The sequence below is a fragment of the Antrostomus carolinensis genome, unplaced genomic scaffold (genome assembly GCF_000700745.2).
Source record: "Antrostomus carolinensis isolate BGI_N321 unplaced genomic scaffold, ASM70074v2 scaffold25701, whole genome shotgun sequence".
NCBI lineage: Eukaryota > Metazoa > Chordata > Aves > Caprimulgiformes > Caprimulgidae > Antrostomus > Antrostomus carolinensis.
Genome location: NW_010295287.1, coordinates 4202 through 19479, shown reverse-complemented (window position 1 = coordinate 19479; position 15278 = coordinate 4202). Strand labels below are relative to the sequence as shown.

Below are 15278 nucleotides of genomic sequence, written 5' to 3'. Positions count from 1 at the left end.
TGGTACTGGGAAAGATGGAGACAGCTCTGCTCTAAAGCTGTACTCAGAGCAAGCAGCGTTTGCAGTAACAATTAGATATGCAAATAAGCACATTGAAAATTAGTGACGGTTTACTGTTGTCATGGAGAAAAAAAAGCACCCTCCATTCTGGGTCAGACTCAAGCACTGCATTTTCTTTCCCTCACTGGTAAATAAAATGGTAGAGAGCACTGGAAAACCCAGAAGCCAACACTTCTCAGCACAGCTCAACCTGGGACTGGAAAGGTTGAGACTCGGGGAGCAACATAACCCAAATAAAAAACCTCCCTGCATCACCCCAGACAGACAGGACCATGACAGCTCTGTAGATCCTCAAAGCTACCAGGAGGTAGAAGCACAGCCTGGAAGGAAACACAGACACCATGCAAAGGCCAAGCTGCTTCCCAGCACTGCTGCTGCTGGGGGGGAGGCAGATGTGGAGGTGACTGAGGGCAATATGATGCGTGAGGTACTCAGCTCTGATTCCCTTCAAGCTACATGGGAAGATCTTGTCTGAACGGAATACACACTTGGCTTGAAGCCTCTGTGTATCTTTGGCCATCCTTACAGGCCTCCATCTCTTGTTAAATGATGGCTGCTAAGAGGGAAGAGAAGGCAATCAACCTATTTAGACTCAGCTTTCCCACCCTGGGGGTTTCTTCATAGGAGCAGCTGGCCAGAGCACTGCCTTTGTTCCAGCAGCCACAAAAAACACAGACACCCTCCACTCAGCCCCCCTAAAATCCCACAGAAGAGCCAAAATAAGTTTATAATGGAAACCCTGACACAACCTTAACTATAGCATCCTGAATGGAAGGCGATAATCTGATCTCTGTGTGAACTAGCTCTCCTTGTCTCAATGGTATTTATCTTACTTTTAACTCCTGTTACAAAAGGGTTGAGTCACATAGCAGAGCTGGCCAACAGAACTGCAAGGCTTGCTAAAACTTCACAGTCAAGGATAAACAGGAGCAATCCTGAAACAGGTTAGAAGAGAGAATCTCCACAGGAGCGCTGGTCGCCAGACCTCTGAGCCTCTGGACAACGTTGTTTTCTTCTGCCCCGCAGAGATTATCACAGCCCAGTGGAGGGGTGCGAGAGAGAGTGCAGAGCACAGGGCTCTGCCCTTCGGTACATGGTGTTACCCAGAGCCCAGGAAACCTGATCCCGTAGCAACCTCATGTATGGAAAGTGCCCCAGTCAGATTTCACTGTGTCAGGAGAAGAACAGTATTTACTCTGCATACAGATTAGTCACAAAACTGGGTCACTTCTTGCCTTTTCAGAGAAAGAAAAAAAAAAGAAAAAGCAACCAAAAACAAGGCTGCTTTTTCAAATCTTTTTATGCCCTCCCCCCTGACTTTTAAAAGTACGTGATGCAGTGTGGCCATTCACAGCTGTCTAAGCTGATCAAACAGCACCTGCATGTGTATGGTTAAAGCACATTACACTAACTAGGCTTGCATTTCTTAGAATTCAGCTCATTAGCTACTTACCGGTTCTTTTCTAGTTCGTTGTGCGTAGACCTGGAAGATAAACAAAAATTTGGATTAGCCACCTTTAACCTCTCAGCACCAAAGTTTAATTGCTGCAAGCTATACACATCCCCAGCAGCCCAGCGCAGTGCAAAGCCAACCAACTACATACATACGTTAAAACCTACAGCTATAACCTCAGCCTCCTTGCCAACAAGAGGCTCCTCCCCTCCTAAGTCTGTATCTACCTGCTATGTGCAAAGCTGGCACTCTTACTGGTGCTACAGAAAATGTTCTCAGGAGACTCAAATGCACACAAAATCCCAAAGAGAGGCAAGGTTAGAACAGGGGACAGGAGTCAGCCATTTCCAGGCTACTTCTGGCTCTGCCACTACAGGACTGCAGTTCTGTTTCTTTGTGGTTTAGTTTCTCCTGGTATCATCTGCTAACACGGGAGCTCACGGAGTATTAATTTATGCACATCAAATACATGGAAACCTTCCAGCAGAACTGGCTCTGTAAGGACAACCCCTGCAGCCCTTCAGCAGCCACATGCTAGATTTAGCAAACTTAGTAGAACTCCAGATATGGCCAGAATTTGGGCACGGAACAGGATGGCCAGTACTGCTGTGTTTGCAAACAACAGCGGCACTGAGGAGCGCTTGTAGGATGCCTGGAAACCCCTCAGGGACTGAAACACCAACAGCACCCCCACAGCACTAGCTCGCAGCGGAGCGAGTGATCCATAAAGTGGCACCAAGACCACTCGACAAAGGAGGGGCCTTTGTCTTTATACCTGCCACGCCAAGCACGCTGCCAGCACTCCCTCATTTAGAGCTCGCAGCTTGAAAATGAGACCAACTGGAAACAAAAGGGAAACAGACAAGTTCATTCCCCTTGTCTCTGTGATGACAGCATGAGTGGCAAAAAAAAAAAAGCTTAAATCCTTTCAGGATTTCTAACCTAACGATGTTATTAGTAACCCAGGTAAGGTTGTTAAGGATTATTTAAAAAGGATAGCCATTTATCCAACATTTCTCTTTAACAGAAGGTCACCTTAAAATAAGAGTAAAAGGAGCCCAAGAGCTTAATAAAAAGGATCTATTTTCTGTAATTTGGCATCACATTTCTTCCGGAGCTCTGAGAAGATTATCCTCTATCCCCCATCTGGAGAATCCCACAGAGAATTCTACAATTAGGGAACTGAATGGAGGATGTGCTCCAAGGGAAACCCTGTCATAATTAAATGCTTCTCCAAAAAAAGGGAGGAGGAGCGCTTAACAGGTGTTAGAACCTCACTGAAGATCACAAATAAACCACTGATGTCTGTGAAAAACAAGGTAAATGAGTCTTAGCTAGCCGTGGCTGAGAGCTGTGGGTGGCCAGAGAAAACCAAAACTTTACTGTGTGTCTGTGCAAGGTGCCCTGTGCAGCAGGATATGGGACACCCTAAAGGCAAGGCACACCACAGCCAAACTCCTAAGGCAGAGAAAACCTCCAAAGCAAATCCTTCCCTCCTGAAAAGCCTAGTTTCCAGGAATCACAGACATGAACGTAATAGTTAGTCCAGAAAATCTCCCAAATCAAACCCACATTCCCCACGGAGTCTAAACCAGCAAAATCCATTTGTCCAGGCAACTTGGATGTGAATTAACCCACCAGGGCTGAGCTGAGGCCCTTTAAAACCACCGCCCATATGGTCTTTGGAATATGCTTATTGTCCTTATTTACTGTATGTTCCTGCAGGAGACTTTGCACTCTTCTTGGCTATGACATTAGGAGTTATAAAGCCAGAGATATGCAATGGCTTGAATTCCTATATTATACCGAGCCAATTATCAAGGCCAGCACTGAAAGAACAAAGTTTGGCCCACTGCTGTGAACAAAATTAAACCAGCAGGTTCTCCCTACTCCTCTCACACAGGAGACTCTTTATTACCTATCTGCCTTCTGACGAACAAGACAACTGAGAGGGGTCACAGGCTTTTTACCAAGTCAGGAAATTTATGCTGTGACTTTTAACCATATCAGTGGCAAGGAAAGAACCAAACCCCTACCCACCCCAACACTTTCCCACTGAAGCTGAATGCAAAGAAAAGAATCTCAACAATGCTGAATGAATCCTATGGGGATGCTACTTCTCTCACATGCCTATGATTTGCTTAGTCTTACTGGGGACATTTGGAAAAGTTTTCATTTTTCCTTTCATATAAATTTAGAAAAAAAAACCAACAAACAACCCAGCACCCCACTACCACCATTCACTAACTCTTATTTCCTGTGCCAGCTTCCCTTTGTTTGGACAACAGAAAAAAATAACCCCTCCTCTCTCTTCTGTTGATAATTCATTTCATTTTCTGTAGCTCCTGAGCTAGAGATTAATTTTCTCTCCTTGTCTTTGGGCTGCACATGTTACTAAGATTTATTTGGAGTTAAACAAGGACAGTGCTGTCAGTGAAGTGGAAAAAAAGTACAGAAACCTCTATTGATACTACATTCAGGGGAAAAAAAGTATCATTTAAAGAGGTACAGAAACAAATGTAACTGGACCTCTTTAACTGAGCTGGTCTTATCATCAACTGAGAACCTAGAGAGTATCACCAGCCTGAAATCAAAGCTCCACCCTTGTACACCACTGCCAGTGTTTTGATGGGTGCAGGATGAACACCGCAGCTGAAAACTACTGCAGCAGCGGGGAGTGTTTCAGGGTTACTTGTAACACTCGCCATTTACAACAGCACTGAACTGCTGCATCCAGTGTGTGCTGCTTTGCTGCTCTGGACAGTCATGGAATCACAGAATGGTTTGGGTTGGAAGGGACCTTAAAGATCACCCAGTTCCAACCCCCCTGCCATCAGCAGGGACACCTTCTACTAGACCAGGTTGCTCAAAGCCTCATCCAGCCTGGCCTTAAACACTTCCAGGGAGGAGCACCCACAGCTTCTCTGGGCAACCTGGGCCAGTGTCTGACCACCCACACAGGAAATAATTTCTTCCTCATCTAAATCTTTCCTCCTCCAGTTTAAAGCCATTATCCCTTGTCCTGCCACTCCCTGCTCTTGCCAAAAGTTCCTCCCCAGCCTTCCTGTAGCCCCTTCAGGTACTGGAAGCTGCTATAAGATCTCCCCAGAGCCTTCTCTTCTCCAGGCTGAACAGCCCCAACTCTCTCAGCCTGTCCTCATAGCAGAGGTGCTCCAGCCCTCTGATCATCCTGGTGGCCTCCTCTGGACTCACTCCAGTAGGTCCATGTCCTTCTGATGTTGGGGGCCCCAGAACTGGATGCAGCACTGCAGTGGGGACTCATGAGAACTGAGTATAGGGGCTGAATCACCTCCCTCGACCTGCTGGCCACAAGTCAGTCACAGCCTGTGTCACCCAGAGAAATAAGGACACTGTGTTGAGCATGGACCACAAAGCAGAGGAGCTCACATCCCCCTGCTGCAAGGCAGACAGGGCAAGCAGGACCTTGTGCCCACCTACAAAGCTGAAACCACAGCCATGTGGGTAGGGACATGTTCAGAGAGGAAAACAAAACCACATGCACCAGCACTGCTCAAAACCTCGGCTGCAGTTTAAAAGTAGCTCAAGCACAAACTGTCTGCAGGGTTCTCATTTAAAAGTCAGGTTTCTATAGCAGTCAGTTCTTTAACAACACATTTAAAACATCCAAACTGATAACTACCCCTAAAAACTGAAGGGATGTTATGTAAGGAGGAGGATCCTGTTGACTGCATTTTGAAAACAGCTTGGGAAAAGATCAAGAAAGAGTTTTACAAGCTTAGCATAAAGGAACCAAGCAAACAACAACAACAAACAGCAGAGCAGCCCCCATCACGATATTAAACAACAAAAAGCCCAAGAGGAGAAACTGAAGTTTATCCCTCTTTACCCCACACACCTGAAATGGCATATAAACCAGAAGAAACAGGGAAACAGCAACTGTCAGTCACCCTGATCTAAGGTCAGATGCAACAACATTCTTGCACCAGGAACTGTGATTCTGCCTGTAACCTTGCTACCCAGCCCTGTAACGAGGTGTTGCTGAAACATTAAGTTGCCCTGAATTCCCCCAATGAATGAGACATCATAAATAATTTATTACTTTTATCCCATTTTCTTTATCAAAATAAAATCCCTCCTACCATGAGAGAGGCAGCCAAACTTCCCCTGAGCACAGGTAAGCCCACAAAACAAACTGCATGAGGGAGGAACAAGCTCTAAAGAGCACTGAATTCATTTGTCATTGGGTTTTTTTTACTGTAATTAAAATCACAAAGCTGCCATATGACATTAAACACGGCTGACCTTTCTGGTTTACACATTTAATATTGATAAATAGCCCAACGAATGCCTTTGCAGCATATCTGCATTTTGGTTTGACTTCTTAGTGAGGTAACTATTTTCTACTGGGAAAACACAGCAGTTGAGAGTCCTTGTCTTACATGATACATAGGTGGCATTTAGACCCAATGACCCTGTCATCTCCTTGCACCTGGTCACCCTCCCGCCTGTATCTGGCACCAGCTCCTGGCTCCAGAAGAGTCCACGACTCCAAGAGCTCCATCTCCATCACAACAGAGATACCAGAGGCTCAGGAGATGCTGCTGGCCATATGTACTGCCAGGTAAAGGGGGTGGGGGAAATAAAAACTACCTCTTCCAATACATGTCCTTAATGCTATGTCCAACACAGAGCCAGTGCTTCTCCTCCAAATTCACTCACCTCACTCTGCTTTACCAAGAGACTAACCAGGAAAGAAATATTCCATCAGCTTGTGCAAACTAAGGCACAGTTACCTGAATCACATTTAGCAAAACATCCAGGACAACCATCCACAGACCAGGTTAACTGCCTTCTTACTTCACTCAGGTTCAGCCACCTCTGCTGCTTACGCTCATCACACCAGACACAATCTCATTCTTCTCCATTTTACAGACCTTCCCCACCTTGTGGCTCTGTTGACACCCATTCACTTGCAGGAAATGCCTTCTTCCATTCCCCAAGCCAAGAACAATCACCCTTCTGGAACCAGTGAACTACATTACTCTTTATTTTTTATGCAAGTTCTTCCTCAGAAATAACTTCTACTGGAAACAGACAAATGACAAAACAAAACAAATTAAAAGGAAGGGTGATCAACAGCTTTTTTCAGTTTTAAATCCACCTGTGTCCACAAAACAAACCTTACTGCCTGATGAACCCCAGTGTTTTGTCAGGGTTTCCAGTTAGATTACTTGAAGCCAACTACACAAGCCGCAGTCTGAGAAGCCTACTGAGATGACAGCAGTGTGTGAGGCTCTCAGCCCTACACCAAGACAGACGATAGCTGCACGAGAGTCAAATCTTCCTTCCCAGAGGGAGATGCTCAAGGGTTGAGTTTCCAAGGAAACTGTGAACCCACCTCACCTCTGGGAGGCCCAGGAGCCTGGCTCTCGGGGGGCTTCACAGGAGCCTTGGGAACACAGCAACTTACAGTACTGAACACTGCCAAGAGCTCCTACAGTGAGGAGTGGGACGCTGCTGAAGAGGGGATGGCATAGCTGGAGCAGAAGTCTTTCTGCTGCTGCCCTTATGCCCTTTGCAAGTACCAGACACAAGTCCAACAAGAGCCTCACACCTCAGCCTCACACAACAACAAATCTAAGGAAACATTTCCTTCCAAGCAATACTAAAGACAAAAGTTATCTTAGTCATTGCTGTCCCATGACTCCCCTACTCTGCCTGGCCTTGAGGTCCAGAATAAATGCTTCTCTATGAGGAACTGAAATGAGGAGACAGGACAGACTGTTTCACCTTCTCACTGATGTCAATGGAGATGCACCAGGTTAACCTGTCTCTGGCTAGTGTTTCCTGTCACTCTAAGATGGACATGGTACCAGATTCCTCCCAAGGCTCTGATCAAAGTTGTTTTCCCAGGATCAAGCTAGACCCTTTCCAAAGGTCACATTCTCCCACTCCAACAGAGAAGGGGACACAGCCATAGTGGCATCTGTTCGTGTTTGTTTATCTCTGGAAAAGGAGAAATGGTCCCACAGTCTGTTTACAGCTCAACGAGGGGAAGAGAGTTCCTTCATGCAGTTCACCTCTGCACAGTCACCTGCCTCTGGGTTTCCACACAGTATCCGGAAACCCTCCTGCAACACTCAGTCAAAAACAACTTGAAAAGTTACACTGCACACATCCCTTGAAGAGTAAATGTCTTCAAAGCCACCTACAGTATTTATACAGCCCCTCTCAGTTCAGTACCTGCTCCTCATAATCCTCATTTCTGTTTGCAACACTTCAGAAATGAACTCCTCCCTAGCACTTTTTATGCAGGAGGCCAACACCAACAAAGTCTAAATGGCTTTCCCAAGGGCACACAAGAAGCCTGTGGCAGGGCAGGGTACTTAACTCAGGTCCTGGAACCCCAGGATAAGGCTTGCATTGGTGGGTTGCTGTTCTCAGGCATCCCAGAGAGACATCTAATAGGGACATTTGTGCCATCTGATTCTTGGGTCGAAGACAAAAGAAATGACATAATAATTGTAAACAGCAAGTGGGAAAGTGAAAAAAAAACCAAACAAACAAAAACCCAAACCAACCAACAACTCCTCAAACCTAAACCAGCCCTCACGTCTCACCCACTGTCTGCCAAGTGAGCCAAACCTACTCTCAGACACCACAAGGTGCCAGAGAAGAATCTAAACTGGGAGCCAAGAGCAAAGTAATATTAGGTTCCTGATAAAGCTCATCTGATAAGACACATCAGGCATAAGTCTCAGGTGGGGAAGGAACCGTGGCCGCAGTCCCAACCAAAGCTCGCTGTTCTGCTGGGGTGTGTTCTGCTTTTTCAGCACAGGGGAGGAAAGAGCGGGAAGGCAGCTCTTCCCTGCAGAGCAGCACCAGTCTCTCCCAGTCCCAGAGCTGGGCTCCCCCAAACCAGAGCAACATCCCATGAGGCAGCACAAGGCGGCACTCTGCAGGGGAATGGTTTTCCAAGCCAGGCCACACAACAGCAAGAATGCTGTTTTGCATTCACTGCTGCAATCTGGGGACAGCAAAGGAGTCCCCAGCTGGCTTCCCCCCCCACTGCACAGGCTGGGAGACCGTGCTGGTGTGGGCCTTCTCCTGGACCACCTGAGACCCTAGGTGCAGAGGCTGGCTGTAGCCCCACGTGCTGGGGGAAAACTGCCCCATCTCACACACTCCATCACGCAGGGCCCTGCATGGCCAAGAGCAACTGGGTTTGCTGAACAAGCAGCTATTCAATATTTTGTTTTCTCCACATTGTTCAACGTGTGGCCTCAAGCCAAGCCCTGCTCTGAATACAGAACCGGTGGTTTCCTTGCAGGCTCTTCCACAGGCTCTGGGCAGCTCACAAGCATGTTTGCTGTCAGGAATCCTTGCTTTCCAAATTGAAAGCCAAGGAACAGGGAAATCAGAGCTGCAGCATCTCGTCCCTCTGGGTGCCTCTATGAAGACCCCCAAGGGCCTGGTTTTCTGGGCCACTTTACATGTTCAAAGCGCAAGTCCCACTGGTGCCCCTTGCAGCTGTGCATCATCAGCACTTCCACAGCTCAGATCCCAGGCTCGTACCTTGGAAAATGATAATCAAAGTATGAGCAATAAACTATTTGAGGGTCTCCTATGACAAGCTGGGCTGAAGGGGACTTGCTGGATGTACACGGTGCTGCTGACAGCAGCCAGGAGTGAAGTGAGATCTCCAGTGTGCGATTCTGTGCCACTCGTCTGCCTTCTAACTTCTGTAACAAGTGAGCAAAGGTCTTACAGAAACCACGTCCTTCCCTTCCCAGCCCACAGTTAACCACATCAGAAGGGGCCTGTGCACACAGAGCAGACATAAAGGCTGATGTATGTTCATCTGGGGAGGTATTTTAGCCATTTCAGTAGAGAAACTCTAGCCCACCTCCCTTGGATATGCAGCAGCTGATGATCATCTATAGCGATTTAGAACTTGGCCAAATTCAGGTAGATTTTCACAGGTCAGAAAAAAGTATATTCTTTGCCTTTCACCAAGGCAAAGAATCATCCTGTCTATGATACACGATGCAAGGGAGTTTGAGCTTCTTGGAGACATATTCTTGACTTTTTTTCTTTTTTTATTTTTAAAACCATCAACAAAAATATGTTTTTCAGGACCTGGAGAGGAGAAATGTGAGGTGACTTCACCATGGCATCTCCGAGCTTCCCCATAAACAAAGAAGAGCATGGCACAGAACGAGGACAGCAAAACAGAGACACTTGCTCACACTAATGTTAGGTGTGCGCTGTCCCCCAGGCCTCTCCCAAGCGCTACCTGGGAAGGACAACCTCCCTACATGATCATCATAAACAGATCATTCAAAGATAAATGAACTATTTAAGTAGAACGAGGCACAGACTTCATCTGTCCCCTACTAACACCTTAATAGCTCTGTTAACGAAATGTTCTCTGTTGAATATTCAAGTGCATCACAGAGCAGGGTAAGGCCTGACGCTGCAGAAGGCTCCGTGTAGTCCCTGCCCTGCTGACTGCCAGCAGGCTCCATGAGTCTCACTGCATGCTCAGGGACTCTGTCTCTTCCAAGGCCCCACCTATCATAGGTGCTGGTAGCTGCATGACAGAGAGCTTGCAGTGATTCACAGGAAGAGAATAAAGACACAGGAGGCAATTTTCAAATCTACCTGGAAAACTTGCGATCCTAAGTCTCATTTTCTTTCAAACAGTCACAAGCTCCAAAACACCAATTCTGCTTCCTGAAAACAGCACTAGAAAAGTGTGTGCGTCGCCCCAACGTACAGATGGTGGGAACCACGTAATGTACAGATGGTAGGACCCATGTAGGTCACCCGACGTGCCCAGATCTCGCAGCCTTTCAGCAGCAGACTCAGGAAACGATCCAAGGGCCCAGCATGCCAGCCCTTTGCCCTATACCATGCTTCTTCCCACACATAACACTCCCCTTTCAAGGAAGATGGTCACATCCAGAAATAGCCTCAGCAATGTCATCTGCAGAGCAGCAGTCTGTTGGGGGAACATGTACTTCATTGCAACACACATCTTCTGACCTAAAGAAACTGCTTTCAGATGCACTGGGGAAAATGAGGCTTTTTGAGTAAACACCACCTGACTGAAACACACTTTGTTTGAAAAGAAACTGATGGCACTTGCATGGCTGTAAGCCAGGCCAGCCTTTCCTCACTTTACTATTTAGACTTGTTAGTTATCTCTCATGTTACAAATATATTGCTGCAATACTGTGCCTGGAGATGAAGGGAGGGGAAATATACTTGAAAATACATTAACATCACTGTTAGCTACACACTGTTTTAGGGAAACTGAGGCACAAAGACTTACACAGGCTGTCACAATAACGGGAAGAGCTGATGTCTGGGGTTATATTCTGTCAACAGGGACATACTCATCTAGCACCTGGGAGATCCATGAAAAAGGAAGGTTGAGAAAAACAGAAGAGCTCTGATTTTGTCTGTTCTTACAGTTCTGGCTCACAAGCAGCACCAACTAACATGAAGGCAGCAAGGTGGCTACCTCCCACTGCTCCCAGATGGTCCAGCTACTTGTGAAACAGTTCATGAACCGCAGCAGTTTGTAGCCAAACTGTTAAAGGTAAATTGGAACCAGTGCCATGGTATCTTACCATATCTATACATTGCTTTACAGCTGCCCAAGCACCTGGGCAATGACGACTGGAGTAACAGTCTCAACAGCAACCCCAATGTCATCTGCTCCTTCATGTAACTTCTCCCTTCTTGATGGTGAGACAGATGGAAGGAGATAAATGAGAAGTGTTCAGAAAATAATGGACTTATTTATGCAGAGGAACTTTAATCAAAACTGAGGCAGAAGAACTGCTGTCAGTCCACATGCCTGCTTGTCACAGAGCAAAGCAGCAAAGTATAAACAAGTAATTAAGATAATGTTGGAAATCATCTAGGCTACTTCAAACTGGATTCATAAAGCAGAACTGAAGTGAAATCACTTTTCAGAGAATGGAAGTACAGTCGGGAACACAGAAATGAAACATGGGAATATATCCAGCAGGATGGAAAAAGCAGGCCTGTTCCCTCTGAGCTGATCAACAAGGCAGCATCTCATAGAGGAGAGATCCAGGCAAAGGCCAGCCAAGTGCACAGCCCCAGAGACCCACAGCCTCTGATCAAGAGAGCCCAAAATAGTCAACAAAAACAAATCCTGTCTTTGTTGGTTCAAAGGCAGTAGGGAGTAGGAGCCAACACTCTCAAGAGGAGAACAAACAGAAGCTAGTCTTTGAATTTGGGCAGAAGTTTGTCAGGAGGGATCAGGAGATGATCAACAGAAGGAACTCCAACAAGCAAGACAATTAACTCAGCAGCATGGCACAGAGTGGTCTGTTTGGGTCAGAAGAGAAATGAATTTGAAAGCTCAAGCAGGAGTGAGAAAGGAAAAAGTCAGTCTTGCCTACAAACAGGGGAGCAGATGGAAACAACACTACAGGTGACAAGCAATTTGCTATCATGCAAAGGATCAGGTCACGTTAAACAAAAGCATGAAGGATAAAACCCTGCATGTGTTGTAGATGAGGCATTAGACAGAGAAGATACAAAAAGGGTACAAACATGGCAAGAAGGGGGAACAAACACCTAACAAACAAGGACTACTACTTAAACCAAGGAACTGACTGTGTGCTGAATATAATGGGAAGAGAAAATTAAGGAATTCTAGGAACAGATGACCTATTGGGCCCAAATATCCTCCCTACCATCCCAAGGCACCACATGTCTCTAGGAGCTGGGGCTAACAACCTTCAAATATCACAGGATCCTAAGCACCACAATCTGAAGTTTCTTGCCACTGTGCCAGCACTGCTCTCAGTGATGCAATCAGCCCACGGCAGCTGCAGCACAGCTCTACCTGGGCAGAGTGCTGCAACACGAGCAGCGTGAGCCCTGACTAACAGTCCCACTGCTGCAAAACAGCGTGCTCCTCTAGAGGCTTTCCCCCAGATCTGGGGGGACAAAGGGATCGTGAGCCTTCAGCCACAGACAGCCACGATTCATGGCAGACAGGTGCTGCAGCAGTGAATTATAGCGAAGTTGCAGGTGACATCAACAACTGGGCCTGCTTCTGCTTTACACAAATGCCTCTGTGCACAACTCATGCAGCCTAAAGAGACCACAAATTATATTTCACACCTACTGCAGGTATCAAAGTACAAATTCATCCCAGAATCACAGGTTTCTGCACAGACTCCCTGCCACACACATCTCCCTGTGCACGGCTACATTACTAATACACAAAGGAAAGCAGGAACTGCAGCTCTGCAGGATCATCCCACTTGAAGGGCTATAAAATAAACAGGGTGACAAAGGGGAACGCGGTGGGTTCCCCCATGGAAACTACTGGATCAGTTCCAGTGCTTCTGGAGGCCTCATTCCTCACTAAGGAGCAGGGCTTCTGCTTCTCATGCCATTTGCTGGGTTCACCCTCACTTTCTGTATTTTGCCTGGCAACCTGCCAGTTGCACTGCAATGCCGAGCATCACTGAGAAGACACTGCATACAAAACCTCACCTACGTGGGGTATTTTTTTTTTCCCCAAATCACTGGCAGGATCTCAGCTTCTGATGTAGATCAGCAGAGACAAGGGAAGGCACAACTTGGTGCCAGCAGGTTCAGGAAGTCCAGCATCACTATGACTTGCTTGTCTACACCTGCAGACTGCATTGGGGTGAATTAGATCAAACGGGCAGATGGGATGTGCTGAGGCTGAACCCAGTTATTTGGGTACAACCCTACCTGCCAACCTGCTCTGATCAGCTGTATTCCTGTACACACCTGCAGAACATAGTGGGATTTCAACATGGGATCATTCACCTCTTGTGCATGGATGAGCAATCCATTTTCCCAGCAGAACACTCAAAACTATCATTAAGCTTTCTCAAACAGAAGTCACATTCAGACCCAACTACAGTCAGTACTGCCGGCCAGTCCCTTCCAACACCTCTAACAGAGAAGCTTTCCTTAACAGCTCACCCTCATCCAGTTTTTCTTTCTTAGAAAATTAACTAGTATATTCATGTATACTCTCTATTGGAAGGCAAGATCCCACTTCCAACTATTTCTTGACAAAATTTCAACAACTGCATGAAGATTACAGATAATAATCTCACCGTTTGTACATGAACAAAATGTGGCACAAATCAAAACATGGCAAAGCAAATTTCATCCATTCTCTGTCTTACACATGTGGATTTGTACTACATGAAGCAAAGCCAAGTCCTGAGCCATTAATAGAGCTCCCTGGCACTGTAAGGCTTGAGACAGAAAGCACAGTCTCTGTCCTCAGCATATTACACAAGGGCCAGATTCTAACCCACCTACACACAGCAAGTCAAAACTCAACTCCCACTAGCTGTGGAGTAAGGTGGGATCCAGTGCAAGTGCTGAAAAAAAAAGAAAGCCCTCAAACAAATAAATAAAGTATTATCCAGAAACAAATAACAACTGATAGAGGTGAGGAAACAGCAAAGCTGTCAACAAAAAGTCTCAGAGCCCAGGTCTCTGGGATGTGAAGAAAGGGGCAAGGGCTTTGGGCAGAAAAGTAGAACAACACAGGCCGACACAGCAATCTGCTCTTTCAGGAATTTCTTACAAAGACAGGCAAACCACTCATCCCCCTGCATCTCCTCTCCCCCAGCAAAATCAGAATTACAGCACTGTCCTAACTCCAGAGGCTGTAGGAAGGCCTGAAAATTGCCATGTACTGAGTCATCAGCGTAACAGGGGGGTAGTGAACCTCCTCTGACAGAAAATATATAATATATTTAAAACTGTCCTCAAGCAAGTGGCACCAACCCCCCCACTCCTCCCCTGCACGGCGTGGTGCAGCTGCACAGCACTGCTGTTCTGGTAAATCAGGTTTCCTTGTGCACCAGACAGCCAAGGTTGACTTGCAGCTACACATGCCACATCCTTTCAGCTTCTCTGCCCGTGTTTGCAAACCTGTGGCACATGAAGCCATCACCTGAGGCACATGAGGTACCTACTGCACACCCATGTGCCCCCATCCTTGCTCAGGGGCAGGTGACCAAATTAAGCTTAAAGCCAAGAGTACCTGAGGGTTTCGATAGTACAGCCCCCATCCCTACCCTCTGAAAACATCTTTAAAGGTTATGAGAGTGGAGGGCTATAGAGAAGGTTCAACACAAAACCAAGTGATGGGATTTAGAAGTGTGGAAAAAATGTTTCAAATGGGGTAGAAGAGAGTGCAACAACAGAGAAAACGAGGTCCTGCATCACCAGAATAGCCAGAAGGGCAAAAAAAACCCAGACACCCACGTTTTCAAGATACCGCGTCCAAAATACCTTACCATCCCCATTACAGCTGCTGATTCCAAGCTCTGCAGCAACCTGCTACCGGACTGTAGATGTGTGAAAGGCCCTTTGGAAGCAGCCTCAGACACGAGGGAGGATAATGGGAAGAGAGGAAAATGAAAGGAAAAAGAAACTGGACAGAGATCAAACCCTCCCCCATGGAACTGAGCAATAGATTCTTTGAGTGCCCTTAACAACACGGGCCTCCTGGGAGAGCTGAGGGCTCCTAGGGCTGCTGGGAGGGTGCTTGGCATTTCCCCAGGATCAGACCAAAAAATAACAAGCTTTTCTACATGCCCGAGAGTCTAAAAAACCCTAAAACACAAATTACAATATAATATTGTAATGCAATTTCAGATGCTGTTATAAATCTTAACTTCATTAAACTGATTATATTATGGGGAGGAAAAAAATATCATGTGGCATTCCT

The 15278-nt window shown here is 46.5% G+C and overlaps 1 protein-coding gene across 1 annotated transcript in view; it reads right to left on the bottom strand.

Annotated features, from left to right (window-relative positions):
- The window catches only part of MXI1 (MAX interactor 1, dimerization protein), a gene marked incomplete at its 5' end in the record, with an annotated part of 49055 nt that overhangs the window by 29580 nt on the left and 4197 nt on the right, over nt 1–15278 (bottom strand). Inside the window, one exon of the mRNA XM_010177946.1 lies at nt 1514–1543. Coding sequence (XP_010176248.1) covers nt 1514–1543 — 30 coding nt within the window. The remainder of the gene's footprint in view (nt 1–1513; nt 1544–15278) is intronic.